This window comes from Saccopteryx leptura, chromosome 9 (genome assembly GCF_036850995.1).
Source record: "Saccopteryx leptura isolate mSacLep1 chromosome 9, mSacLep1_pri_phased_curated, whole genome shotgun sequence".
NCBI lineage: Eukaryota > Metazoa > Chordata > Mammalia > Chiroptera > Emballonuridae > Saccopteryx > Saccopteryx leptura.
This window is the reverse complement of record NC_089511.1, coordinates 42,221,012-42,246,759: the sequence shown is the minus strand read 5'-3', so window position 1 is coordinate 42,246,759 and position 25,748 is coordinate 42,221,012. Positions and strand designations below refer to the sequence as shown.

Below are 25,748 nucleotides of genomic sequence, written 5' to 3'. Positions count from 1 at the left end.
CCCCGGCTCCCGCCAGACCCGCGGCGGCGCGGGTTGTTGTCGTGAGCCGCTGCCGCACCACTCCCCCCCTCCCCTCCCCCCGTCTTGCTCTCGGGCCTCCCCTCCCCCTGCCTCCCCGGCCCCTCTCACGGTGCCAAGATGGCGGCGGCGGCGGGCGGCGGCAGTTGCCCGGGGCCTGCCTCCGCGCGGGGCCGCTTCCCAGGCCGCCCGCGGGGCTCCGGCGGGGGAGGGGGCCGCGGCGGACGGGGCAGCGGGGCCGAGAGAGTGCGGGTAGCTCTGCGGCGCGGCGGCGGCGCGGCGGGGCCGGGCGGTGCCGAGCCCGGGGAGGACACGGCCCTTCTCCGTTTGCTGGGGCTCCGCCGGGGCCTGCGCCGGCTCCGCCGTTTATGGGCCGGCCCGCGCGTTCAGCGGGGCAGGGGTCGGGGCCGGGGCTGGGGCCCGAGCCGGGGCTGCGTGCCGGAGGAGGAGAGCAGTGACGGGGAATCCGACGATGAGGTGAGGCGGTCGGAGGCGTCCCCAGCGCCAGGCGGGGCGGAGGCCAGGGGCTTCCAGGGGTCTGGGTGGCCCCCAGGAGTGACATGGGGAAGCGGGGTCCTCAGGGCCCCTGCAGAACGAAAAGGCCCTGGACATAGGCTTGGGAGGAGGCAGGCTGCACGGAGCTGTCGGTGGAAGCGGCCTTTACAAGTGAATAGAGAAGCCGGAGCTGCAGCTGGGCAGTTGGGCCCATGACGGGTCACACTGAAGTGTCCTGAGCTGATTCTTCGTGGTAGCTGGCAAAGCTAGGACTGTTGAGGTTTGGGCGAGGAAGCAGTGGGCGAGGTATGACCAACCAGTGGTGGCTGACAGCAGCAGCCTGGCTGTAGTGGAGCCAGGCTTGGGCTCTCTGGGCTCTTACCTGTAAGCTGCCTCGCCCATGCTCATAACCTCTGACATAGCCCTGGTTTCACCAGTAACCCATTTCCTCTCTGACCTAGAGTGGAGAGGATAGAATGGTGGAGGGGCTTCCTCTTAGGGGTACAGGTTGAAAAGAAATGGAATGAAGGCTGCGACTGGGCACTCCAGCAGGTCTGAGTTCAGCTCAGGATTTACCCAGCCTTTCAGAAAAGGCAGGAAGGTGTAGGGATCTTAATATGATAAACCATTTGGTACACACACACCACGCTTGGGTGGCCTTATTCCCATCTTCATTCTGGAAGAAACTACAGCCCAAGAGATTGTAACAGCGGTCCCACTTTTTTCTTAGTTGGAGTGTAAGGGAATCAGGGAAGTGGCCACTTGTTTCCTTCTGGGCCAGCAAACCATTGATGGCTGTGCTGGTGTGGTCTGGCACCGGAGGGAGGGTTCAAAGTACCCCATGTCTCATCCCTGAGGAGAGACTCCGCTTTCTATTCTCCTCACCTTCTAGTTTTCTTAGTTCTTTTGTAAATAGGCAGGGGTCCATAAAGAGGGAAGCTGGGGATATTTCTCTATACCTGAGTCTCAGGTAGAGTGAGGGCTTTGGCACTGACTGCTGTTTCTCCCCTCCACCCCTGGTCCCCTAAATTAGGAGTTTCAGGGTTTTCATTCAGATGAAGATGTGGCCCCCAGTTCCCTGCGCTCTGCGCTCCGGTCCCAGCGAGGTGAGTGATGGGGAAACTCTACCTCTGTAGCTTTACAGGAATGTTATTCTTGCTCTTTGTGTCAGCTTTTCCCTGTTCAACTAGAGGCTCCATCAGTTACCAAGTGTGTTCTGTGTCAAAGCCCAAGCTAGGCTGGGCTGTGGGGGAACAGACAAGTAAGACTTAGTCCTGGCTCTCCTGGAGCACCTTCCTCAGTTTGCAGGGCTAGCTTGACCCATCTCCCCACACCTATTCTCCTTTTAGGTCGAGCCCCCCGCGGTCGGGGCCGCAAGCATAAGACGACCCCTCTTCCACCTCCTCGCCTAGCAGATGTGACTCCTACCCCCTCAAAGACTCCTGCCCGGAAACGGGGTGAGGAAGGCACAGAACGAATGGTGCAAGCACTGACTAAACTTCTCCAGCGGGCCCAGGCACCCCCAGCCCCCCGGAGCCGAGCATGTGAACCCTCCACCCCCCGACGGTCACGGGGACGGCCCCCAGGACGGCCAGCAGGCCCCTGCAGGAAGAAGCAACAAGCAGTAATGGTGGCAGAAGCAGCTGTGACAATCCCCAAACCTGAGCCCCCACCTCCTGTGGTTCCAGTAAAACACCGGACTGGCAGCTGGAAATGCAAGGAGGGGCCTGGCCCAGGACCTGGGACCCCCAAGCGTGGAGGACAGTCTGGGCGAGGAGGCCGTGGAGGCAGGGGCCGAGGCCGAGGCGGACTCCCCCTCATGATCAAGTTTGTTTCAAAGGCCAAAAGAGTGAAGATGGGACGATTGTCCTTGGGACATGAATCAGGTCAGGGTCAAGATCAACATGAAGAGAGCTGGCAGGATGCCCCCCAAGGAAGAGTTGAATCTGGACAGGGAGAGGGCCCTGGCTGGAGCAAGGAGCAGAAGTTGGAAGTGGAGGGAAAGGAGGAGAAAGAGGAGAAAGACAAGGAGGAAGGGGAAGAGAAGGAAGAGAGAGCTGTAGCTGAGGAAGAGATGGTAGCTGATGAAAAGGAAGAGGCAAAGTTGTCCTTACCACCCCTGACTCCTCCAGCTCCTCCACCTCCCCCACCTCTTCCATCTCCCTCAACATCTCCCCGGTCTCCACTTAGCCCTCCGCCACCCTCAGTGACCCCACCACCTCCACCATCTCCACCACCTCCTGCCCCAGAGGAGCAGGAAGAATCACCTCCCGCGGTCCCAGCTACATGCTCCAGGAAGAGGGGCCGGCCTCCTCTGACTCCCAGCCAACGGGCAGAGCGGGAAGCTGCTCGGGCAGGGCCAGAGGGCGCCTCTCCTACCACTCCAACCCCTAGCACCACCCCAGGAGGCCCTCTGGAAGACAGCCCCACGGTAGCCCCCAAAAGCACCACCTTCCTGAAGAATATCCGGCAGTTTATTATGCCTGTGGTGAGTGCTCGGTCCTCCCGTGTCATCAAGACACCCCGGCGATTTATGGATGAAGATCCCCCCAAACCTGCAAAGGTGGAGGTCTCACCAACTCTGCGGCCTCCTGTTGCTGTCTGCCCGCTCGCCCCCCAGGAACCAGCACCAGTTCCCTCTCCACCATGTGCCCCAACTCCCCTATCTGTCCCAGTCCCACTCCCTGAAAAAAGGCGGTCCATCCTAAGGGAACCCACATTTCGCTGGACCTCACTGACCCGGGAACTCCCCCCTCCTCCTCCTGCTCCTCCACCAGCGCCACCCCCACTGCCTGCCCCTGTCACTCCATCCCGGAGGCCCCTGCTCCTTCGGGCCCCTCAGTTTACCCCAAGTGAAGCCCACTTGAAGATCTATGAATCGGTGCTTACTACTCCTCCTCTTGGGGCCCCTGAAGCCCCTGAGCCAGAGCCTCCTCCCGCTGATGAATCTCCAGCTGAGCCTGAACTACGGGCGGTGGGCCGCACCAACCATCTCAGCTTGCCTCGATTTGCGCCTGTGGTTACCACCTCTGTTAAGGCTGAGGCGCCCCCACCTGGGGCTCCAGCTCTGAGCAATGGGCAGCAGCCTCAGGCTCAGCTGCAGCAGCCCGTACAGGCTTTGCAAACCCAACTGCTGCCCCAGGCACTATCACCACTGCAGCCACAGCCACCACCACTGGAAAAGCCCCGGATTACTGGCCTGGGTTCCTTGTCTGGTGTAGAAGAGAAAATGTTCAGCCTCCTCAAGAGAGCCAAGGTGCAGCTATTCAAGATTGACCAGCAGCAGCAGCAGAAAGTGGCGTCTTTGATGCCGGTAAGTGTGGTACTTAGACCAGGCCCCTGTACCCAGTCATCCAGCCTTGGTTCCCTGCAATCCCTTAACCACCTGCCTCCCTCTAACATAGCAGAGAACCCTCAGATCCAGTCCATCCTCTTTCCCCCCAGCTTCCTGTATTCCTTCCCTGGCCCCATCTTTTCTCACTTTCTAGCCTCTGACCTTGCTTATTATTACCCCACCAGCCAAGCCCTGGAGGACGGATGGAGGAGGTCATGGGGGCTGTGAAGCAGATCTCGGATAGAGGTTCTGTCAGGTCTGAAGATGAATCAGTGGAAACTAAGAGAGAGAGACCATCGGTATGGAGTGGGTGGTGGGCCCTCTAAAAGAGGCTGGTTGCAGGAGCTCAATTAGCAATTCGGCACATGTATTTCTGGTCTCTCCTTCCTCAGGGCCCTGAGTCCCCTGTGCAAGGCCCCCGCATCAAACATGTCTGCCGTCATGCTGCTGTGGCCCTCGGTCAGGCCAGGGCCATGGTGCCTGAAGATGTTCCCCGCCTCAGTGCTCTTCCTCTCCGAGATCGGCAGGACCTTGCCACAGAGGGTAGGGGCAGGTGTCTTGTGGAGAAATTTCCCAGCTGTGTCAAGTCTGGAAGTGAACGAATGTACCAGGAGCCTAGAAGAGTGGGAGCCAAGTTCGGTGCTTAAGGCTAGTGGCAAGGGGGTTGGAGCACGTGCTAGGCCTTAGACAAAGCAAGTTTGGGGGCATGTGGATACTGAGCACTGTGTGAAAGCAAAGGCCAGAAGGCCAATTGTTTTTAACCTTTTTTTTTTTTTTTTGTATTTTTCTGAAGTGAGAAGCGGGGAAACAGACAGACTTCCGCATGCGCCCGACCGGGATCCACCCGGCATGCCCACCAGGGGGCGATACTCTGCCCATCTGGGGCATTACTCTGTTGCAACAGGAGCCATTCTAGTGCCTGAGGCGGAGGCCATGGAGCTGTCCTCAGTGCCCAGGCCAACTTTGCTCCAATGGAGCCTTGTCTGCAAGAGGGGAAGAGAGAGATAGAAAGGAGAGGGGGAAGGGTAGAGAAGCAGATGGGCACTTCCTGTGTGCCCTGGCCAGAATCGAACCCGGGACTTCCATACGCTGGGCCAACGCTCTACCACTGAGCCAGCCGGCCAGGGCCCAGAAGGGCAATTGTTGAGGTCTAGGAGAAGCAGAGAGATGAGTTAGAAGGCTTGGTGGATTTATAGTTCCATCCCCTGCTCTCCATTACACTAGATACATCATCTGCATCTGAGACTGAGAGTGTCCCATCACGGTCACAACAGGAAAAGGTGGATCCTGCAGGACCTGGGGGAGACTCAGAGCCTGCAGGGTCTGGAGGGCCCCTGGCCCATACACCCCGGCGCTCACTGCCCTCCCATCACGGCAAGAAGATGCGGATGGCACGGTGTGGACACTGTCGGGGCTGCCTGCGTGTGCAGGACTGTGGCTCCTGTGTCAACTGCCTGGACAAGCCCAAGTTTGGGGGCCCTAACACCAAGAAGCAGTGCTGTGTGTGAGTAGCTGAGGTTCAGTCTCTGTTCCCACTCATGGTTGTCTGTTACCAAGGCTCCCTGCCCCACCATAGCAGTGGAGTTGGCATCCTTGTGGAGAGCTTCCTCTCTTCCCCCAGACCACCAGTCCCCTACCCTGGTGACGTGCTGCTCCCCTCCCCAGATACCGGAAGTGCGACAAGATAGAGGCTCGGAAGATGGAGCGGCTGGCTAAAAAAGGTAAGTTTTGAGGAGCATTTCTTTACACAACCGTAATTTGACTTGTGGTATGGAGGAAACCATGTTTTCTTTGCTCTCTTTCCCTTATTTTTGCAGTCCACCTCCTTTGTCTTTTTTCCATCACATGCTTTTGTATCTCTCCTGTGCTTGTTCTCTTCTGCCCCACTTCTTTCTGGCTTTTCTCCATCCAAATGTCCCATGTCCCTGGCTCAGCTCATATCCTACTAAGTCCCCTGTTCCCACAGGCCGGACGATAGTGAAGACGCTGTTGCCCTGGGATTCCGATGAATCTCCTGAGGCCTCCCCTGGTCCTCCAGGCCCACGCCGGGGGGCGGGAGCAGGGGGGCCCCGGGAGGAGGTGGTGGCCCCCCCAGGGCCCGAGGAGCAGGACTCCCTCCTACTGCAGCGCAAGTCAGCCCGGCGCTGCGTCAAACAGAGACCCTCCTATGATATCTTCGAGGACTCGGATGACTCAGATCCCGGGGGTCCCCCTGCTCCCCGGCGTCGGACCCCCCGAGAGAATGGTGCGAATTGCTTGTTGCTTCCTCTGTCAGTCCTATGTCTTTATGTGGAAGGGATGGGACTCTGACCCCAGAGTCCTGTTGATGTGATAGAGAAAGTAGTCGAGTACAGAGAAAGATGCGTAGTCATAGGTAGAGGGCGGAACTCATGTGTAGGTATTTAACAGCTTAGTGAGCAAGGCCTAACTAAGGGTCATTCTAGCAGACTGTGGTTGGTTAAAGAAGGCATTGGGATCCAGGTGACATTTGGGGTTTGTAAAAGAGGGGCAGTAGGGCAGGGAAGAGGAGGAACCTCACCACTTATGTGTCCCGCATAGAGCTACCAGTGCCAGAACCTGAGGAGCAGAGCCGGCCCCGCAAACCCACCCTGCAGCCTGTGTTGCAGCTCAAGGCGCGAAGGCGCCTGGACAAGGTCAGCACGGCCCCGTTCCAGGAACCCTGAGCCCTGTGACAGGCATGGCTCCCACCCCCCAGAGCACCCTGGCAAGTCAGGGTAATGGGTTCCCCTGAGTGCTCTGGTGTGTCCAAACCGGAAAATAGCCCCTGAGGAATGAAGCAGGCCTGTTCGTCTGGAAAGTAAAGGTTCTGGGCAAAAGACAGAGTTAGGCAGGCTGGGGGAAGGGCAGCAAGGAGAGAAGCCTGCAGAGATGGGGTGAGCAGCATTCTGACCACCACCATCCCTCCCTAGGATGCTTTGGCCCCGGGCCCCTTTGCTTCTTTTCCCAATGGCTGGACTGGAAAACAGAAGTCCCCTGATGGTGTGCACCGGGTCCGTGTGGATTTTAAGGTATGGCATTGAGGTGGGGAGAAGGCGGGGACCGTAGTTGGAAGAAACTTACTGTGTCTGAGAAGCCAGGGCTTTAAGATGGGTGGATCTGACTTACAGTCTTGACTGCTCTCGGATCTCATGTCCTTTCTTCCCTCAGGAGGATTGTGACCTAGAGAACGTGTGGCTGATGGGAGGCCTGAGTGTACTCACCTCCGTGCCGGGGGGGCCACCTATGGTGTGCTTGCTGTGTGCCAGCAAAGGCCTGCATGAGGTTGTATTCCCGCCTTTTTCCACAGCCCCCCCTCCAGTCTCCATTAGCCCTTACTGTCTGACTTTGAGATTCCCTCAGCAGGGTCTCATGCCCTGGCCTCCTGACCTCACCCTGTGCCCATCATTCACTCTCCCACCTGCAGCTGGTGTTCTGCCAAGTCTGCTGTGACCCTTTCCACCCATTCTGCCTGGAGGAATCTGAGCGGCCCTTGCCCCAACATCATGACACCTGGTGCTGCCGCCGCTGCAAGTTTTGCCATGTTTGTGGGCGCAAAGGCCGGGGATCCAAGGTTGGAGCACTGGAGCCATGAGGGTGGGTGGAGGAATGGAGGAGAAGGGGTTACCACCAGTAGATCCTGCCATTGCTGTCTTTCGCCAATGTCCAACAGCACCTCCTGGAGTGTGAGCGCTGCCGCCATGCTTACCACCCAGCCTGCCTGGGGCCCAGCTACCCAACCAGGGCCACACGCAAAAAGCGCCACTGGGTGAGAGATGAAGCCCATACCCCTTGCTTTGAAGTTCTGTTGAATGCTGCCATCACCCCCAGCCTTGCTCTAGGCTAGGGCTCTCATTAGAAGGAGGAGGTCAGAGGTTCTTTTGAGAGTTTGTTAGATGTAACATTTCTTCAGGAATTTCACATAGACAAGAATTTGCATGTCATGATTTCAGGAATTCCATAGTCCAGGCTCGGAATCCCCCTCTCTAGTCTAACCTCTGCTCTTCCCGGTTTCCCTGTCACCAGTCTCCCCATTTCATTCCTCTCCTGTTCTCCTTCTCTTACCTTCCTTCTTTATCTCCTGCCTACCGTCCACTCCTCTTTGCCTGTCCTCCCCTCGCACTGCTCTAGCTTGGTGTCTGGCTCTACCCCTAACGCCGCCCTGCCCCCCCAGATCTGCTCAGCCTGTGTGCGCTGTAAAAGCTGTGGGGCGACTCCAGGCAAGAACTGGGACGTCGAGTGGTCTGGAGATTACAGCCTCTGCCCCAGGTGCACCCAGCTCTATGAGAAAGGTGGGGACTCGGCAGGGGCCCTGGGCCCTGGGGGTCCACTGGGGAGTGGGCCAGGCTCCTCCACAGGCAGTTAGAACAGATGCTCTTTTCTAGTGGCTTTCCACCCTCTTTTAGCCATGGACTCTTCCCTTCTGTTTAGGGTACTCTTCCATAGAAGCCCATCCAGTACATAAAATGGGCACACAGTCTCCCTGAGAGCAATGGAAGCAGAGAGCCTGGAACTCTACCCTTGTGGTGATCCCTCAGATGCTTCATGGAGCCTCAGTCTCCACTGAGCACTCTGAAAACCTGGGTTTACTTCATTTATTCAGGCATTGTGCTTAACAAGGCCCCTATTCCTTGTGAAGCATGGGAGTTTTCTGCAGAGTTAGAAAAGAGGCCTTATCCTCAGCCAGCATTTTGGGAATGGTAGAGACCCAACAGGTAGCATTATGGAGGCAGCCCACACAGCAGTCAAGATAGTGCTACCACTCCCATGACAAACTCTGAGAGGCAGGTAGTGGCCCCAGCCCCTCTGACTTGCCCTCTTCCCTCTTTCTTCAGGAAACTACTGCCCAATATGTACACGCTGCTATGAAGACAATGACTATGAGAGCAAGATGATGCAGTGTGCACAGTGTGACCACTGGGTGCACGCCAAGTGTGAGGGGCTCTCAGGTGAGTGGATCAAGTACCAGGAGTGTGACCTCAGTCCTGTGGGGATCCCTGTCTTGTCCCCCACCACAGGCCTTCAGAGGACAAGTAGGCTAAAGGTCTTTGGAGACCTGTGGGCTGCTAAGAGCCCCAAACCATTTTCTTCTTTCTCACCCTGGCTATTCTAGATGAAGACTATGAGATCCTTTCGGGGCTGCCAGACTCAGTGTTGTACACCTGTGGACCATGTGCTGGGGCCACGCACCCCCGCTGGCGAGAGGCCCTGAGTGGAGCCTTGCAGGGGGGCTTACGACAAGTGCTCCAGGGTCTGTTGAGCTCCAAAGTGGCGGTCCCACTGCTGCTGTGCACCCAGGTCTGGAGGGCTTGGGTGGCAGGACGGGGTGGGGCCAGGCCCAGCACCAGCCTTGCTGACTTCCTCTCATTACAGTGTGGTCAAGATGGAAAGCAGCTGCACCCAGGGCCCTGTGATCTGCAAGCTATAAGTCAGCGCTTTGAGGAAGGCCACTACAAGTCTGTGGTGAGTGGGATACTGAGAGAAATAGGTGGATACCAGGAGGAGAGGGCTGGGTTGGGTCGGGGCTTGGATCCTGACAAGCCCCCTTACAGCACAGCTTCATGGAGGATGTAGTGGGCATCCTGATGAGGCACTCGGAGGAAGGAGAGATCTTGGAGCACCGGGCTGGAGGCCAGACGAAGGGGCTCTTACTGAAGGTGAGCTCTTTGGGGAGAGAGGCTGATAGGGTGGCTTCAGAGGTAATGGGTAGGAGAGAGTGGATCCTTCACACTCTTCCTGCCAACTTTTCTGGGGAAGCCAGTTCTTCTCATTTTGTTACCCACTCCCCAGCTATTAGAGTCTACATTCGGCTGGTTTGACGCCCACGACCCCAAGTACTGGCGACGGAGTACCCGGCTGCCAAAGTGAGCAAGGCTGGGTAACAGGAGGGGAACCAGGGAGTGCGGGCAAAGGCCAGGGGTACTTCATGGGAATCCAGGGTCACATTGGCCTGAGAATAGATAAGGAGCTGAGTTAGAATCTGTAGGGTGGTGGAATGAAGGTGACAGTGTCCAGTGGTTGTAGACTAGCAGAGATTCAAACTGAAATTAGTTCTCACTTTGTTTCTATTTTGTGCAAGGCTGTGTTGGAGACAGCAGTGAGTGAGCTGTGTTTGGGGGGTTGGGCAGGCACTGGTGACCCAGATGGTCAGAGTGGTGATGGGGGAAGCCCAGGGGCAATGCCTACCAAAGGAGCCTAAGGCCAAAGACTTCTTAGAAGTGATGACATCCAAGCTGAGATGTGGAGGACACAGTATTCCAGGCACAAGGAACAGCAAGCATTTTATGTGCCAGAGGGGTCATAATGGGGCCTGGCTTATTTGGGAGACGGAAATGCCACACAGATATAGGACAGGGGGTGTCATGGCATGTTTAGGCTGAGATTGTGAGTGGGCCCCAGTCCAGCCATCCTTGTTAGTTGTATCAGATGCTGACCCTGCCTATCCACAGCGGAGTCCTTCCCAATGCTGTATTGCCCCCATCCTTGGACCATGTCTACGCTCAGTGGAGGCAACAGGAACCAGAGACCTCAGAATCAGGGCAGTCTTCAGGGGACCCCTCAGCAGGTACTGGGAAGTGGGAGCTGGAAACTAGAGCCCCTGAGTTGGTGGGCCAGGCTCTGGGTCCTGATTCTTACACTTCCCTTCTCACACTCCTTCCAGCTTTCCAGGGTAAGGATCCAGTAGCTTTCTCGCACCTGGAGGACCCTCGTCAGTGTGCACTCTGCCTCAAATATGGGGATGCAGACTCTAAGGTCAGGGCAACTGTGTGAAACCCCCAGCTGTGGGCCCTGTCCCTGGGGCCTCTCCTCATGTCACTCCTCTGCCTCCAGGAGGCGGGGCGGCTCCTGTACATCGGGCAGAATGAGTGGACACACGTTAACTGTGCCATTTGGTCAGCTGAAGTATTTGAGGAGAACGACGGCTCCCTCAAGAACGTGCACGCTGCTGTGGCTCGAGGGAGGCAGATGGTGAGGGCACGGGCCTGGAGAGGTGGCAGCCCTTGGGCTCTCGGCTGGGACTCCTTCAGTGGAGACAGCTCTTGTTTCACAGTCTCCACCACAGCCTGTCCTTTCACTTTTAGCCCTAGGTACCTTTTTTTGGTTGTCCCAGGTCTCTGGTGCGGGAGAGGTAGTGGCTTTTTTCCCTTTTTTGTGCTATCTGGCCTTGGAGACTAAAGGTTAGAAGACCTTTAGATTTGGTTCTGTGCTGGATGCTTTCCATACAGTATGGCATTTACCCCTTACTCTATCCCCACGAGGTGAGGTGTTGCCTGGGTTAGAATTTCCCCTTACCAGTGTGGGACCTGTAGAAATCTCAAGCTCGCTGTCGGGAAGTGGGACAACAGAGGTGCCTACTGCAGGGGGTTATATGAAATAATACAGGTTCTACAATAGGATAGTGAGAAACTTTGTAAATACCACTTAGCAAGTATCAGCTGTTCTTGTTTTTCTTTTCTGCTACAATGCTCTGCTTTAAAAAAATATGAAATAGTTTTGATGTGAACCTGCCCCAGATACACCCAGGTGAGAGGTTCGGTTTGGTGAGGGCCCTTGCTTTGTGAAGTGCCAGGCTAGACAGGAGCCCCAGCAGAATCTCAGGGACGGTGATGCTAAACGTCAGGCCCTGGCCCCGGTCACTGGCTTCTCCCCTCAGCAGTCCCTTCCACCCGCAGCGCTGTGAGCTCTGCCTAAAGCCTGGAGCCACGGTGGGCTGCTGCCTTTCCTCCTGCCTCAGCAACTTCCACTTCATGTGTGCCCGGGCCAGCTACTGCATCTTCCAGGATGACAAGAAAGTGTTCTGTCAGAAACACACAGATCTGCTGGATGGCAAGGTGGGCCGTTACTGTGGGGTAGATAGCTCCTCACTGCTGTCCTCCCCCTTCCACTCGGACCCCCGCAGCCCCACAGGCCTGGCCCCTAATGCTTCCCAGGGTCTCCTTGTTCTCCACGAGTCCTTCAGCCGAGCCCCCGACTGTCCAGTCCCTGCCTACAGAGCGTTCCCTCGCATTCCTCTCACACCCCACTAATAGAGCAACCCCATTTGCCGCCCACTTAATAGGAGATTGTCACCCCTGATGGTTTTGATGTTCTTCGCCGAGTCTATGTGGACTTTGAGGGCATCAACTTCAAGCGAAAGTTCTTGACAGGGCTCGAACCTGATGCCATCAATGTGCTCATCGGTAAGCTGCTTGCGCTCTACCACGCTCTTCTGACCCTGCCTGGCCCCGCCCTCCTGACTGCTCCTCTTTTCTGTAGGCTCCATCCGGATTGATTCCTTGGGTACTCTGTCTGATCTCTCGGACTGCGAAGGACGGCTCTTCCCCATTGGCTACCAGTGAGCAGACTGTGGGGAATTGGTAGGGTTCAGGACCCCAGGACTAGATCTCAGTTCCCACGTTGTCCTGACCCTCTGTCCCACATGCCCATCTGACAGGTGCTCCCGTCTGTACTGGAGCACGGTGGATGCTCGACGACGCTGCTGGTATCGGTGCCGAATTCTTGAGTATCGGCCATGGGGGCCGAGGGAAGAGCCAGTTCACCTGGAAGCAGCAGAGGAAAACCAGACCATTGTGCACAGCCCCACCCCTTCCGTTGGTAAAGCCCTAGAGCTACTTTATTTCTGAATACCACCCTCTCCATCTTTATTCTCCTGTCTCCTAAACAAACTGGGGTGCCTGCTGTTCTTTCTTTCATTGTAACAGCAAAGACATAACGTAATGGCTGTGCATTATATGCCAGGGACTAAGCTCAACATTTCCCAGAAAGTGAGAGACAGCACCATGGTGCTGCTTTGGGGTAAGGGAGGTGGTGACAACTTCTGTGCAAAGGGAAGGAGCCGTTAGGGCTCCTTGCCTCAGGGTTCCATGTTTATGTAATGCCCCCCACCCCTCTCTGAGGAAGATACAAACCCCGCTGTGTTACAACTCAAAAGAGTAGTCACTCTCCACAGTTCCATCGTGGTGGAGCCAGGATTCTAACCTGATCGGTTCAATTCCCAATCTGGCACCTTCACAGCCACATTGGCACTGAGGGATGTAGCTGAGGACTGGATGGCACAGAGCAAAGAATGGGCTTGGAGATTGGTAAAGGGAGAGGCCATTGGGAGCTGGATGGGAGGAGGAAGAGATGGGATTGTGTGTGCAGATAAGGAGTGTGTTCCAGGTGAGAGTCTGACTTGAAGTGGAGAGGGGAGGAGGTTGCAGCTGTCCGGGATGGAAACAAAGGAATGTTGGGAGGAGGCGGAGATCAGCTTGCACAGGTTAGGTGGAGCCAGGTAATGGGAAGCCAGAAGTGCCAGGATGGGGCCGGATGTGTTTGATGTGGCAGGGTTGCACAGAACAGGTAGGAAAGTGGTTGGACTGGCCGTGTCGGGGAGAGGGCAGCGTCCCTCATGGCATAAAGGGCCTGAATCAGAGCAGTAGGCAGTCTGAAATTGGGGAGGTGGCACAGGATCACTGAGGAAGTGTCACAAAGAGACCCTACTCGGGTGCGTATGGAGGTTTTGCAGAAGCCATGGAGGGATTAGGGGCCTGGGTGATGACTTGGAACCAGTGTTCATTGTGACTGGGTCAGGGGAAAAGGTGGAGAAGATGCAGTTGGCTGAAAAGAAGGACGAGCATGTGAGGAAGGGCTTTGATAAAGAGCCCCGCCAACCCTGATGCCGTTTTCTTGCCTCTTTAGACTCCCCAGATCATGTCAATCCCCCACCAGATACAGATGCCCTTACCCCTGGAGCTCCTGAGCACCATTCACCTATTCAGAACCTGGACCCTACACTTCGGCCAGATCCAAGCAGCGCCCCTCCACTCGCTCCCCGCTCCTTTTCAGGGGCTCGAATCAAAGTGCCCAACTACTCACCATCCCGGAGGCCCTTGGGGGGTGTCTCCTTTGGACCCCTCCCCTCCCCTGGTATGTACCTGGGAGTATTCAGGGGAGGGATGGGGGAGGTGAGGTAGGAGCACCTGGCTGACAGTGACCCTTCCTCCCACAGGAAGTCCATCTTCTCTGACCCACCACATCCCTACGGTGGGAGACCCGGATTTCCCAGCTCCCCCCAGACGCTCCCGTCGTCCCAGCCCCCTGACCCCCAGGCCACCACCATCACGGCGGACCTCTCCCCCTATCAGAACCTCTCCTCAGCTCAGGGTGCCCCCTCCTACCTCATTTGTTAAAGCCCTTACACCTACCTCAGGGGAGCTGGCTCCCCCTGGCCCTGCCCCATCTCCACCACCCCCTGAAGACCTGGGCCCCGACTTTGAGGACATGGAGGTGGTATCAGGACTGAGTGCTGCTGACCTGGACTTTGCGGCCAGCCTGCTGGGGACTGAGCCCTTTCAGGAAGAGATTGTGGCTGCAGGAGCAGTGGGCAGCAGCCACGGGGGCCTAGGGGACAGCTCAGAGGAGGAGGCCAGTCCTGTCCCCCACTACATCCACTTCCCTGTGACTGTGGTGTCTGGCCCTCCCTTGGCCCCTGGCACTCTCCCTGGCGCCCCTCGCATCGAACAGCTGGATGGAGTGGATGATGGCACAGACAGCGAGGCTGAAGCAGTCCAGCAGCCTCGGGGCCAAGGGCCTCCTCCTTCAGGGCCAGGAGCAGGCCGGGCTGGGGTCATCGGGGCTGCAGGGGACAGGGCCCGACCTCCTGAGGACTTGCCTTCAGAAATTGTGGATTTTGTGTTGAAGAACTTAGCGGGGCCTGGGGAGGGAGGTACTGGGCCCAGAGAGGAGCCACTCCCCCCAGCGCCTCCCCTGGCCAATGGCAGCCAGCCCCTGCAGGGCTTGTCTCCTAATGCAGCTGATCCTACTCGGACCTTTGCCTGGCTCCCTGGGGCTCCAGGGGTTCGAGTATTGAGCCTAGGCCCTGCTCCTGAGCCCCCTAAACCTGCCACATCCAAAATCATCCTTGTCAACAAGCTGGGGCAAGTGTTCGTGAAAATGGCTGGGGAGGGTGAACCTGTCTCTCCCCCAGTGAAGCAGCTGCCTCTTTCCCCTCCCATCCCCCCCACAGCCCCCACTTCCTGGACTCTCCCCCCAGGACCCCTGCTGGGGGTGCTGCCAGTGGTGGGGGTGGTCCGACCTGCCCCGCCTCCACCCCCTCCTCCACTGACGCTGGTGTTAAGCAGTGGGCCCTCCAGCCCTCCCCGCCAGGCCATCCGTGTCAAAAGGGTGTCCACCTTCTCTGGCCGTTCTCCACCAGCACCTCCCCCAAGCAAGACTCCCCGGCTAGAGGAAGATGGAGAGGCTTTGGAGGATCCCCCCCAGGGTCCAGGGCTTAGTGGCAGTGGGTGAGTATGCAGAGGCTGTGGAATCGGGCAAGGGAGTTGGGCAGGAGAAGGCAGCTCAGGCTTGTGGTTCCCCACCACCACCAGGTTCAGCCGAGTAAGGATGAAAACCCCCACAGTGCGTGGAGTTCTTAACCTGGATGATACTGGGGAGGAAAGCCTGAGGTGAGTGACCAGTCTCTTTTACCTGGAAGCTCTGGGATCTCTGTCCCTTCCCTCTTCTGACAGGTCTCTCCTCACAGGCCCCTCCAGGATCAGTCCCCTCTGCTGCCACTTCCAGAAGGTGGTCCTCCTCAGGCTTCTGATGGTCCCCCTGACCTGCTGCTTGAATCCCAGTGGCAACACTACTCAGGTAGGGACCAGCCTTTTTCCCTCACTGCCTTCTTCCCTGTGAGTCCTCTGCTGAGTGATGGACAGATGCAGTGCAGAATTGGTATGCATCAGAAGAAAACACCTGTTGAGTGTTACACCTATTTGGGAACAGGCCTGAGGTTGGGAGTTAGAGTTATAGAAATGCCCTTGGTGAGCTTCTGGCCTGTGACAGAAACAAATAGAGGTTTCAGCTTGATGTGAGAGGTCCTCTGAAAGTGCCGTGAGCAGCATGCTGAAGAGCCCCAGGGAGAACTTTAGAGCCTAGTCTGCCAGGATCAGAGGGTTAGGTTCCTAGTAAAACCAAAGATGAAGTTCTGGGGATTATCCAGAGAGGATGGATCCCACCCAGGACCCAGAGGATAGACAGGAACTAAAGGAAGGAGGTCAGAGTTTAGAGTGGTGCCCAAAGGCCCAGGAAAGGAAGTAGTCAGCAGTCCAAACTGCCACAAAGGGTCCTAGGCACTTATAAGCGTCTAGGATTGGTGTGTACCGTGTGGGCTGGTGGCACAGGGTGGGGAGAATGTTCTGTCAAAGTCAAAATCGAAGACAGTGGTTGATGAGGAAGCCAAAACAACATCCAGGCACTTTGCCAAAAAGCTCAGTTATGAGTCGGGGGGGAGGAGGTAGTCCAGCAGCTTAGAAGGATTTGGTGTGAGGATGAAGACAGCAAAGCCAAGGATGAGGGCAAAGGAGGTGAGGAAGCATGGGGGTTGGTTTGACTAGGAGACACCTGAGACGGAAGAAAGGTGAGGTTAGTTGTACCTGCAGAGACATCATTATACAGCATGAGGGCACTTGGAATCATTTGGCTGACAGTCCCTGAAGCTGGAAGGTAAGTAAGTACTCTGCAGGGAGGGCAGAGAGAGGACTGCAGCCAAAAAAACTGTTATTCTAGCAGCTCGAGGTTTGGAATTTCTAGTATCCCCAGTCTTTTCTCATAGGTGGATTTTCTCATTATGTAGAGTGCAGCTGCTGAGCATGGAAGTGGGGTAGACTGAGACTGGTTAACTGAAAGACTGCTTATGGGGTCAGAGAGAACATGAGGATATGACAGCAGACTGGTCCCTGACTGCCCTTAGAGAGCATACCACATTGTGGTAGAGGAAAGACATGGTCATTAGCTAGTGCACTACAGCTTAGAATGAGCACTGTGAGAACGAAGGCAATGGGAGAGTTGTGTTCAGGGAACGGAATGGAGGTGAGGATGGGAGAGGGCTAAGAAGAGGTAGAAGTTGGCGGGTGGACCTAGTAGGGGCACTGAGGCCTAGAGATGATAGGGGTCACACAGCAAAAGTCAGGTTCAGAGTCTTGCTTAGAGCTGGAAGGACATGAGGGCAGGTTGACTCAGAGAAGTGGGGAGAAAGAGCAGAAATGAGTCCTGCCTCACCTAAAGTGTGCTCCACTCAAACTTAACTGTTACCTCTACTCTACCCAGACACTGGGGTCAGTCCTCAGTTCCCATCCTGCTTCAGCCAGCAGCATTTGGTGTGCTGATCCCTCCTCCTTTGAAGCACTTTCTTTCCTGGCTTCCAGAACTCCACCCCTCTCCTTGAGTCTCTGGTTGTGCCTCCTCATTGTCCCAACCTGTCAACTTTGGCATGTCCAGGGTGCTTTCATCTGATTTCATGACCCTAAATCCCATTTCTAATTCTGATAGTCCCCAAGTTGCTAGCCCCAGTTCTTTATCCTGGTACCTGCTCACCATCTCCACCAGCGAGTTGCTGCCAGGGAGGTTTTTCTAAGAGGAATCTCAGGCTCAACATGTTCCAAACTGAGCTCCTGACCTTGACCCCAGACTTGCTTATTCCTACCCTCACTGTGTCTGTAAGGGGAGGTTTTATCCTTCTGTTGTTCAGGCCCCAGTCCTTAGCGCTTTCCTTGACCACACACCCCCTTTCTCTCACATCTGCATCTCCTACATCAGTAAGTCCTTTCTGCTCTATCTTTAAGATCTTTAGCCTGACCTGTGGTGGTACAGTGCATAAAGCATCGACCTGTAATGCTGAGGTCGCCAGTTCAAAACCCTGGGCATAAACATATGAGAAGCAACTACTACGAGTTGATGCTTCCCACTCCTCCCTGCCCCTTCTCCCTCTCTCATCTCGCTAAAATAAAATAAAATCTAAAAAATAAAAAATAAAAAAATCTTTAGCCCAAGAAGTCCCTAAGTCCCTTAAAATAGCTCATAATGTACAGATTCTGTGAGTATAATTCTATATAATATGTTTTTAATATTTACAGGAATGTGTTGCATATACAAAATATACATGTGCAAAACATAATTTTCCGGTGTTTTTAATTTTATGTGAGACAGGAGAATGAGGGCTGGCATTTATGGTAGACTGGGTTTGAGTAAGTCATAGTGTGTACTGCAAGGCTAAAACATTCCCAGCCTCCACGGACCTGCTTATCTAGCCAAGTCCTGCAGAAAAGGGACCGCAGACCCTTTAGAAAAAAATAGTGTTTGGTGGAGGGTTCACTAGACATTTAGAGTAGGGGGAGGCCTTCAGATCCAGAGTCGGCTTGTGCCCAGGGAAGGAGGAAGGGCAGCAGGGAACCGGGAGGCTTTGACTCCAGGAGGGATGATCCTTACCTACTCTAACTTGCCCCTTGGGACCAGGTGAGGCTTCAAGCTCTGAGGAAGAGCCTCCATCTCCCGAGGATAAAGAGAACCAGGCTCCGAAACGGGCTGGCCCTCACCTGCGCTTTGAGATCAGCAGTGAGGATGGGTTCAGCGTGGAGGCAGAGAGCTTGGAGGGTGAGTCAGAAGTACTGGTGACAGGGAGGGAAGATGTCCCATAAAATACCATGATGACTCTGCTCTGGCCCTGCCCTCTCCTCAGGGGCATGGAGAACTCTGATTGAGAAGGTGCAAGAGGCCCGAGGGCATGCCCGGCTCAGACATCTCTCTTTTAGTGGTAAGTGGGGAGTCCACAGGGACGCTGGGGGCTGGGATGACTTCCCGAGGGCAAGGTGAGCCTCTGACCTGACTGTGCGTTCTCACCTGTGACTCTCCTCAGGAATGAGTGGGGCAAGGCTCCTGGGCATCCACCATGATGCTGTCATCTTCCTGGCAGAGCAGCTGCCTGGGGCCCAGCGCTGCCAGCACTATAAGTTCCGCTACCACCAGCAGGGAGAGGGCCAGGAGGAGCCACCCCTGAACCCCCACGGGGCAGCCCGCGCAGAGGTCTATCTTCGGTGAGAGGTCTGGGCTGTGATACCTGGTTCAGGGGAGCCCTGTGGACAGTCTCAAGAGTGAGAATTAAGTCTGTAAAGATTGGAAACTGAGGCCCAGGAGAGGACACTAGGCTATTCCAGGAGTTATTTCTAGAGTTCGTATCTCAGGAATGAACCTTATTTGCCCTCTTTTTGCTGTGTCTTTAATAGTAATGCTATTCCTCCTACTCTGCCAGTGGACGCCCAGGCCAAGAATGGGGCGGGGGTGGGGGTGGGGGGTGTAGCATCTTGAAGGAATGGGTGTGAACCTCTCTCCCTTCTTCCCTTCTACCTGTAGGAAGTGCACCTTTGATATGTTCAACTTCCTGGCCTCCCAGCACAGGGTGCTCCCTGAGGGAGCCACCTGTGATGAGGAAGAGGATGAGGTGCAGCTCAGGTCAACCAGGTATGGGGGGCAGGCCAGGGTGCTGGGTGGTCTCGAAGGGTCCTGAAGAGGTGACCGGGGCAAGAGAGGTCATTCCTGGGTACCAGCCTGTGTGACACTGCTGTCCTCCACTAGACGTGCCACCAGCCTGGAATTGCCCATGGCCATGCGCTTTCGCCACCTCAAGAAGACGTCCAAAGAGGCTGTGGGCGTCTACAGGTTAGTGGGGTTGGGGGGAGGATGCCCCTTGGGTGGCTGACAGGTGCCCTGGTGTGGGGCTGCTTTGATTCTGTCCCCCTGCCCCCTGAGCTCCCCTTGCCCATCCTACCTTGCAGATCTGCCATCCATGGGCGGGGCCTGTTCTGTAAGCGAAACATCGATGCAGGGGAGATGGTCATTGAGTACTCTGGTATTGTCATTCGTTCTGTGCTGACTGACAAGCGGGAGAAGTTCTATGATGGGAAGGTGAGCTCTGCCAATTCATGGGAATGAGGTGGGCGAAGCAGGGCCTACCCATGGGAACAGAGTACCTGACTGCCCCCACTTTGTCCCCGTAGGGTATTGGGTGCTACATGTTCCGCATGGATGACTTTGACGTGGTGGATGCCACAATGCATGGCAATGCCGCCCGCTTCATCAACCATTCATGTGAGCCCAACTGCTTCTCTCGAGTCATCCATGTGGAGGGCCAGAAGCACATTGTCATTTTTGCCCTGCGCCGCATCCTGCGTGGTGAGGAGCTCACCTATGACTACAAGTTCCCCATCGAGGATGCCAGCAACAAGCTGCCCTGTAACTGTGGCGCCAAGCGCTGCCGTCGGTTCCTTAACTGAAGCTATGGCCGCCCATACCCCCCTGCTGCCATCTTGCCCCCGGTGTGGAGGCTCCCTGGTCCCTCCCAGAGCATCTCACCACCACTCTCAAGTTCAGGGTGGATGTGGGCATGCAGGAGGTAAGGGCCCTGCCCCCATCCCTCCTGCCCACCCAGCAATTACCCACTTCCTGGCCTGGGGGCCCAAAATGTAGATATTGTACAAAGGTTTCTAAATCCCTTCTTTTCTATGCACTTTTTTATTTAAGAGGGTGGGATCCCAGGTGGGAACCCCCCCCCACAATAAAGTCTGTCAATGTTTGGAGAAGTGGTCTTCCAGTTTGTATGGTGCTGGGAGCAAGTAGGAGCTCCCATTTCTCTGTGCCCCACACCCATTCTAAGCCAAGGAAGCCCATCAGCTTGAACAGGTAGATTAGAGGCCCTTGCTCAGAATTAGAAGTAAATTATGGGGTCTGCCAGGGTTTCAGAGCAACAAATGTTCTATGTATTTTAAGTTAGAATCCAGCTGGGTCCCTGTGGATGAATTCTAGAGGTAGCAGGAATATTTCTCAAGAGGGGACCCTGGTTGCCCAGAGGTACCTGAGGCCAGCTCTCCCACATCTGATCTTATGTGTATGAGACTGTGCCCTTTTCTTGGGGGGAGGAGGTAATGAGGATGTCTGTTGGGTCTTGGCCCAACTGAGACTCATTAAGGAGGGCTCCTGAATGAGTCCAGGAATCAGTAGGCATTTATTTCAAGGGAAACTTTGAGTACTAAGTCAAGCAAGCCCCAGAGGAGCCAAGCTTGGACAGCACCTGCAGTGCATCTGCCCTCCCTAGCTGGGCCAGGTGTGTGCCAAGCTGGCCCAGAGAAGCAGAGGGCTCCCTTGCCACCACCATCTCAATCAGGGCGCGTAGAGGTGAGCGACTGGGTCGCAGTGAGTAGGCAAAGGTGGACCAGGCAGCAGGCAGTCCGTATCTTGCAGCCAGGTGTCGAGTGGTACCACAGGCCAATGCCCCACCTGGCCCAGGCTCAGGGTCCAGCAGCACAATCAGCTCCTCCAGCACCTCCAGCTCATCCAGGAGGCGAGAAAGGGGTTGTGATGCCAGATTTGGCAGCTCTGGGAGACAGGAGGGGAGAGGGGGAGAAAGAGTGGGCTTCCAGTCCATCTTCCCCCACTCGGCATGTCCAGGACTAATCTGCTTAGGGGTGGAAGCAGAGAAACCTGAGTCACCTGCCTCTGATGCCTCCAGAGAGCCTCTAGAGGTGTTGTAATCACAAGCTAAGTCAGGATAGGGGTGGAGGATGGCTCTGCTGTGCCTTTGCAGGGTGAGCAGGAGGATGGCTGCTGCGGTCACGAGCAGAACCAGCACCACGGGCGGAGCAAAAGTCAGTAAGGCCTGCCAAGGGCTGGTGTACTCAGATGTCCGCGATGCGTTAGAAATCGCCGGTAAGCTGGACTCCAGGGAGTTGAGGACGCTGGGTGTTTCAGGTTTTACGGGACAGGGCTCCTTGGTAGGGACCGGTTTCTGGGAATAAGGGGTTGGAGTAAAGCAGGAGGTACAACCTGTCCTGCCCCCTCAGCCCGAATATCCCATCCTTATAAGCCCTCCCTCCACTGGGCCACATGTCCGCCTGATTCAGCCCCCGCACCACTTTAACCCTAGCTGGTCACGCCCAGATAACTGTGTCCCCACCCCTATACTTCTCAGTGGGGCTACTCAACCTCCTTTGATCCAGCCCCCGCCCACCCTACCCCAAACCACGCCTTCCAAACGCTGCCACACCTCCAGCAGGCTGCACCCTTGCCCTAGCTGACTGGAGCCCGACCAGTACCTCTCTGCAGCGCGGCGGGGTTCCTGCAGGAGTGGGGGGCCTGGCTCTGCCGCCACAGGAGCTACATAGCTCCTCGCTGTCGGGGTTGCACTGCCCACGAGGACACTTTTTGAAGGGGTGCGTCACATAATCACCAAAGTCATTGAACCCACAGTTTTCTGAAAACTCGTAGCCTAGTGGGAGACATGGTCGCATTTGTGGCTTCCATGCCCGGCCTCCTCTGCAAGGTTTTTCTCCCCTTTGTCCTATCCCAGCAGGTCTCACCCCTCGCACTCTACCCACCCCTCCATTCTCCTCTCCCCACACCAGCCCTGGAAACCTCCCCACAGGCCCCCTTCATGCCCTTCCTGCTTTCACTCCAAGCTGCGCCCACTCTGCATCATTCCCCTTCCTCAAATGCTGGGACCCCACCCCTAACACGCCACAAGCTGCGGTCCACAACCCTTAGGATTAGCCCTCACCCTTTTTCACAAGCTCAGCCCCTATACCTACCTTACCTGCTTAAGGCTCACCGACCCTACTCTGAAGCGAGCACCCCAAACCTCGCTCCTTTGCCGGGTCCCTACCACATCCCACCCAGCCCCGTCCACCCGAATAAACGCATTCAAGTAGGCCCAGACCGCACTCCTCACCAGGGCACGGAGGCGGCCCAAAGCGCTGCAGGCAGCTTCCACAGCACAGGTTGTCGGGGTTCCAGTACTCCAGGCGGCTGCAGTGCTGGGAGGCTTCCTCCAGCACTGTCTGAGCCAGAAGCAGCGCAGCAGACAAGAGGAGGCGTTGGGGCCCCATCCGGCGGAGTCCACAATCTGGGTGCCCGCGACCACAGGACTTCCTGCCACAGCGCCTTTGCCATTTACCCAGAAAACAAGGGATAGGAAGCAGTGGATATGGGGGCATAGGACCTCTAGGCCCCTAGGGAAACCCGGAATCTACCCCCTGCCCCTAGGCCAGTTCCTGGCCCATTATCAGAAGCCATAAGGCAGGGGTCGGGAACCTATCGCTTGCGAGCCAGATGTGGCTCTTTTGATGGCTGCATCTGGCTCGCAGACAAATCTTTAATAAAAAAAATGTTAAAAATATAAAACATTCTCATGTATTACATACAATCCATTCATTTCCTACTGCTCACGTTCATGGTTGTGGGTGTCTGGAGCCAATCACAGCTGTCCTCCGGGACAACACCAAATTTTGTTGGATAATGCGTATGGTACGCGGGTTGTTGTATGGCTCTCACGGAATTACATTTTAAAATATGTGGCATTCATGGCTCTCTCAACCAAAAAGGTTCCCGATCCCTGCCATAAGGCCTCAAGATTGCTAGAGCAAGGACTCTGAAGCCAGACTACATGGATTCATAGCCCACCTCTGCCATGTTCCATCCATATAGTAGGCTAATACCACCTGTCTCAAAGGGTTACTGTGGAGAATTAAAACCTTTACTAGAAGTAAAGCTCTAATGACAGCACCTGACATATAGTAAGCTTAAATACTAAGTGTTACCGACTCCCATCTCAGGAAATCTAGGATAAAGGACCCAGCCCTCATCCACTGGAGACTCCCACTCAACTCTAAGTGACCTTACCTTAGCTCCTAAATCCAATCTCCTCTGGGCTGAGAATCATCCAACCTGCTGCTACAACCAGGTGTCTTCCCCTTGAAAAGCCTCGGATGGATGTGCTAAAGTTACCAGCACAAAGGCGCCCCTACTCCACCAATCCCACTTGGTGGTATTTAGGGCGTTGGGCCCTGAGTCCCCTGATTTTCCACCTGATGTTTTAAGCTCCTCAATGCAGTTGTGGCTAAAGCCCCACCTACTTCCCTTTTCTTCAGATGTGGGGGTGGAAGGAAACTCCAGCCCACAGCTAGGCTCAAGTTCTAAACCCTCAATACTGTACAGAACTTTATTAGGGGCGGGGGAGTAGACCCCAAAGGCTGGGGAAGATGGCCCTGTGGTGTTAAGGAAACTTTGAGGAGGGCTCCAGGCCAGGAACATCTTTGCCTGTCACAGGTGTATGGCAAAAGGGCCAAGATCTCAGAATTGGCCATGCCAGTAGTCTGGGGACTGTGGTCGGTTCCTTTCTTAAGGACAGTGGTGGGTATGAGACCTCGGGGATCTGATCTGGGGACAGGAGTGGGGCAGAGCAGATGATAAAGTAACTAGAGTAACTGGGGATAGTCTCTGGATAGGTGCTCAGGGGCTGATCTCAGGATTGGAGATCCAAGCTGCTCTTGGGTTTAGGGGTTAGGACTTAGGTGCTAGTTTTGGAATGGGGTTCAGTGCTAGTCTTTGGATACCAAAAGCTTGAGACATTGTTACCGGGGGGCACAGGATCAGATTCATCTCAGGGTACAAGATCTTTAGGGTATCCTTAGATAAGTCTTGACAGGTTGGTCACAATATACCTGCACCTAGGTTCCCAATCATCAAGCTGCCGCCGAAGTTCCAGAAGCTGGGTCTCAGGTGCATGAAGTTGCAGAAGCCGCCATGCGTACATTCTCTGGGTTAAGGACAGATGGATGGATGGAGGAGAAGATTATCACTGCCAGCCCCACCAACACACACACACAGGAGTCTTCTGGGATTCCAGGTGCCCATCCTGTACTGCCATCCCCCATCTCACACTGCTGACAGCAGGACTCCTGGAAGTTGGTGACAGGAGACACCTCAGCATGCACAGCCTGCCCAGTGAACCAGCAGTTACTGAATTCAGCTACTCCTTGATCAACATTCTCTTCACGCCAAAACTGAGGGTAAAGTCAGTCAGGGTCAGCAGTCAAATTCAGAAATCCTCAGGGGATTTGTTAGCAGCTCTGGGACTATACTGATTAGTGATGGACCTCAAGCAATGAGGCTTCAGTAGTGGCCTTTAGGCATTGAAATGCTTCCACCTCTGGGCTCTAATAAGAGGAAAGCAGGCACCTTGACATAGACGTTGCCCAGGAGGTGGTCCCCCAAGTTGTCGCACCACTCCTCTCTTCAATTTCCACATACTTCTCCTGCAGTTCTGTAAACACCTCCTGCGGAGACCAGATGTTCAGCTGAGCTCCTGGCCCACAAGAAACTCGACCCACCCCTGCCAACGCTTACCTCCAATAAGTTATAGTGTTCTTGCATCGCCACGTCGCTCACGTGACCTGGAGGAGGGGGCAGTGTGAAATCGGGGTATGGCCTGTGGAGGGCTGTGCGATCCGTCTGCGGTTTGGGCGCTGTTCTGTGGATTCTAGTATCTGTTGAGCAGCACTACGGTCTGGATAGAATTAAGAGGGGCAGGGCGTGAGCACAGAGGGCACTGCTACATGCAAAGAGATTGGGGTGGGACCCTGGAGCAGAGAAGAAGCCTAAGCATCTTGAGTACGTCCGCAATAAATGTCTCTAAAAAGACCAGAAGGAGAACAGAGAAGTGATAGAGAACCCAGGGGTGTAATCTGTATGTATGTACAGGGGCGCGGCCAAGTCCCTAGGAGGAGGGCCTGAAGGTTGGGGGAGGAACTTGAAGAGGTCTGACAGGAAAATAGCAGGGCGGCAGGGTGGGCCTAAGAAATCCGGAAAAGGCGGGACCTCGTGATGTTAACCCTCTAGGCTCCTTCCCACATCTCTCGTGGCTGAAAGTCGGCTTGTTGTGAAGCCAGAGTACCAGTCCCCATGCCGACAGGCTCAGATCTTAAAGTATAAAGAGCAGTTAACTCTGGAAGAGATGCAAAGACAGGTGAATCAAGGGTTGAGGAGGCCAGATTACCCGGAAACACCGTCCCAGCCCAGCAACCCAGAGAACATTCCCGGCCCCCTGTTAGGCCAATGCCTGCGCCCGTTCTCACTTGTCCTCAGTCCCAAATATCGAAGCTAAATATGCAACCATTTTTACCTCCAACTCTGTCTGCGCTTAAGTCACTTCCGTTACTTAAGAGCATTGGGAAGTGTAGTTCTTCGCTGCCTTCGGATGCTTAGCACGCGCGCAGAATCTCCCTACTGCGCTTGCTTTTTGGAGCCCTACGTTCTCCCC

General features: G+C 55.5%; 2 protein-coding genes across 6 annotated transcripts; one reads left to right on the top strand and one right to left on the bottom strand.

Moving 5' to 3' along the window:
- The first annotated feature begins 113 nt into the window (after positions 1-113).
- On the top strand, positions 114-20,502 carry KMT2B (lysine methyltransferase 2B). Its single transcript, XM_066348870.1, has 37 exons — positions 114-495; positions 1,547-1,619; positions 1,863-3,826; positions 4,033-4,146; positions 4,240-4,390; positions 5,072-5,351; positions 5,513-5,568; positions 5,814-6,092; positions 6,407-6,501; positions 6,778-6,876; positions 7,016-7,129; positions 7,272-7,418; positions 7,518-7,613; positions 8,019-8,136; positions 8,680-8,793; positions 8,958-9,142; positions 9,218-9,307; positions 9,397-9,501; positions 9,635-9,708; positions 10,294-10,409; positions 10,506-10,597; positions 10,676-10,813; positions 11,518-11,676; positions 11,904-12,024; positions 12,101-12,179; positions 12,279-12,439; positions 13,526-13,753; positions 13,836-15,129; positions 15,214-15,291; positions 15,369-15,478; positions 18,119-18,256; positions 18,342-18,416; positions 18,519-18,696; positions 19,013-19,120; positions 19,235-19,318; positions 19,435-19,564; positions 19,657-20,502. The coding sequence occupies exons 1-37, from the start codon at positions 139-141 to the stop codon at positions 19,930-19,932; spliced, it is 8,076 nt and encodes a 2,691-aa protein (XP_066204967.1). The 5' UTR covers positions 114-138; the 3' UTR covers positions 19,933-20,502.
- A 135-nt stretch (positions 20,503-20,637) lies between these two features.
- Positions 20,638-25,748, bottom strand: IGFLR1 (IGF like family receptor 1). 5 transcript variants are annotated; one of them, XM_066348878.1, is made up of 8 exons: positions 25,611-25,748; positions 24,836-25,433; positions 24,668-24,765; positions 24,151-24,245; positions 22,380-22,591; positions 21,748-21,920; positions 21,146-21,440; positions 20,638-21,031 (listed from the first exon to the last, which is right to left on the bottom strand). In XM_066348878.1, exons 4-8 carry the CDS (start codon positions 24,240-24,242, stop codon positions 20,685-20,687), a joined length of 1,119 nt encoding a protein of 372 aa, XP_066204975.1. In that variant the 5' UTR covers positions 24,243-24,245; positions 24,668-24,765; positions 24,836-25,433; positions 25,611-25,748; the 3' UTR covers positions 20,638-20,684. The 5 variants fall into 5 exon arrangements, with proteins under 5 accessions (XP_066204975.1, XP_066204972.1, XP_066204974.1 ...); XM_066348875.1 differs by having other exon boundaries at positions 20,638-21,440; XM_066348877.1 differs by having other exon boundaries at positions 20,638-21,440; positions 24,836-24,995; positions 25,611-25,699.

What these genes read in the sequence shown, in the direction of transcription:
- IGFLR1 (XM_066348875.1), bottom strand. Translation starts at nt 24,242, where the DNA reads ATGTACGCATGGCGGCTTCTGCAACTTCATGCACCTGAGACCCAGCTT. An exon ending in GATTGGGAACCTAGGTGCAG is followed by an intron (nt 22,592 to 24,150) that starts GTATATTGTGAC and finishes TAAATGGCAAAG; the next exon opens with GCGCTGTGGCAGGAAGTCCT. An exon ending in TGGGCCGCCTCCGTGCCCTG is followed by an intron (nt 21,921 to 22,379) that starts GTGAGGAGTGCG and finishes GTCTCCCACTAG; the next exon opens with GCTACGAGTTTTCAGAAAAC.
- KMT2B (XM_066348870.1), top strand. Translation starts at nt 139, where the DNA reads ATGGCGGCGGCGGCGGGCGGCGGCAGTTGCCCGGGGCCTGCCTCCGCG. An exon ending in ACCAAGAAGCAGTGCTGTGT is followed by an intron (nt 5,352 to 5,512) that starts GTGAGTAGCTGA and finishes TCCCCTCCCCAG; the next exon opens with ATACCGGAAGTGCGACAAGA. An exon ending in TCGGACCCCCCGAGAGAATG is followed by an intron (nt 6,093 to 6,406) that starts GTGCGAATTGCT and finishes TGTCCCGCATAG; the next exon opens with AGCTACCAGTGCCAGAACCT.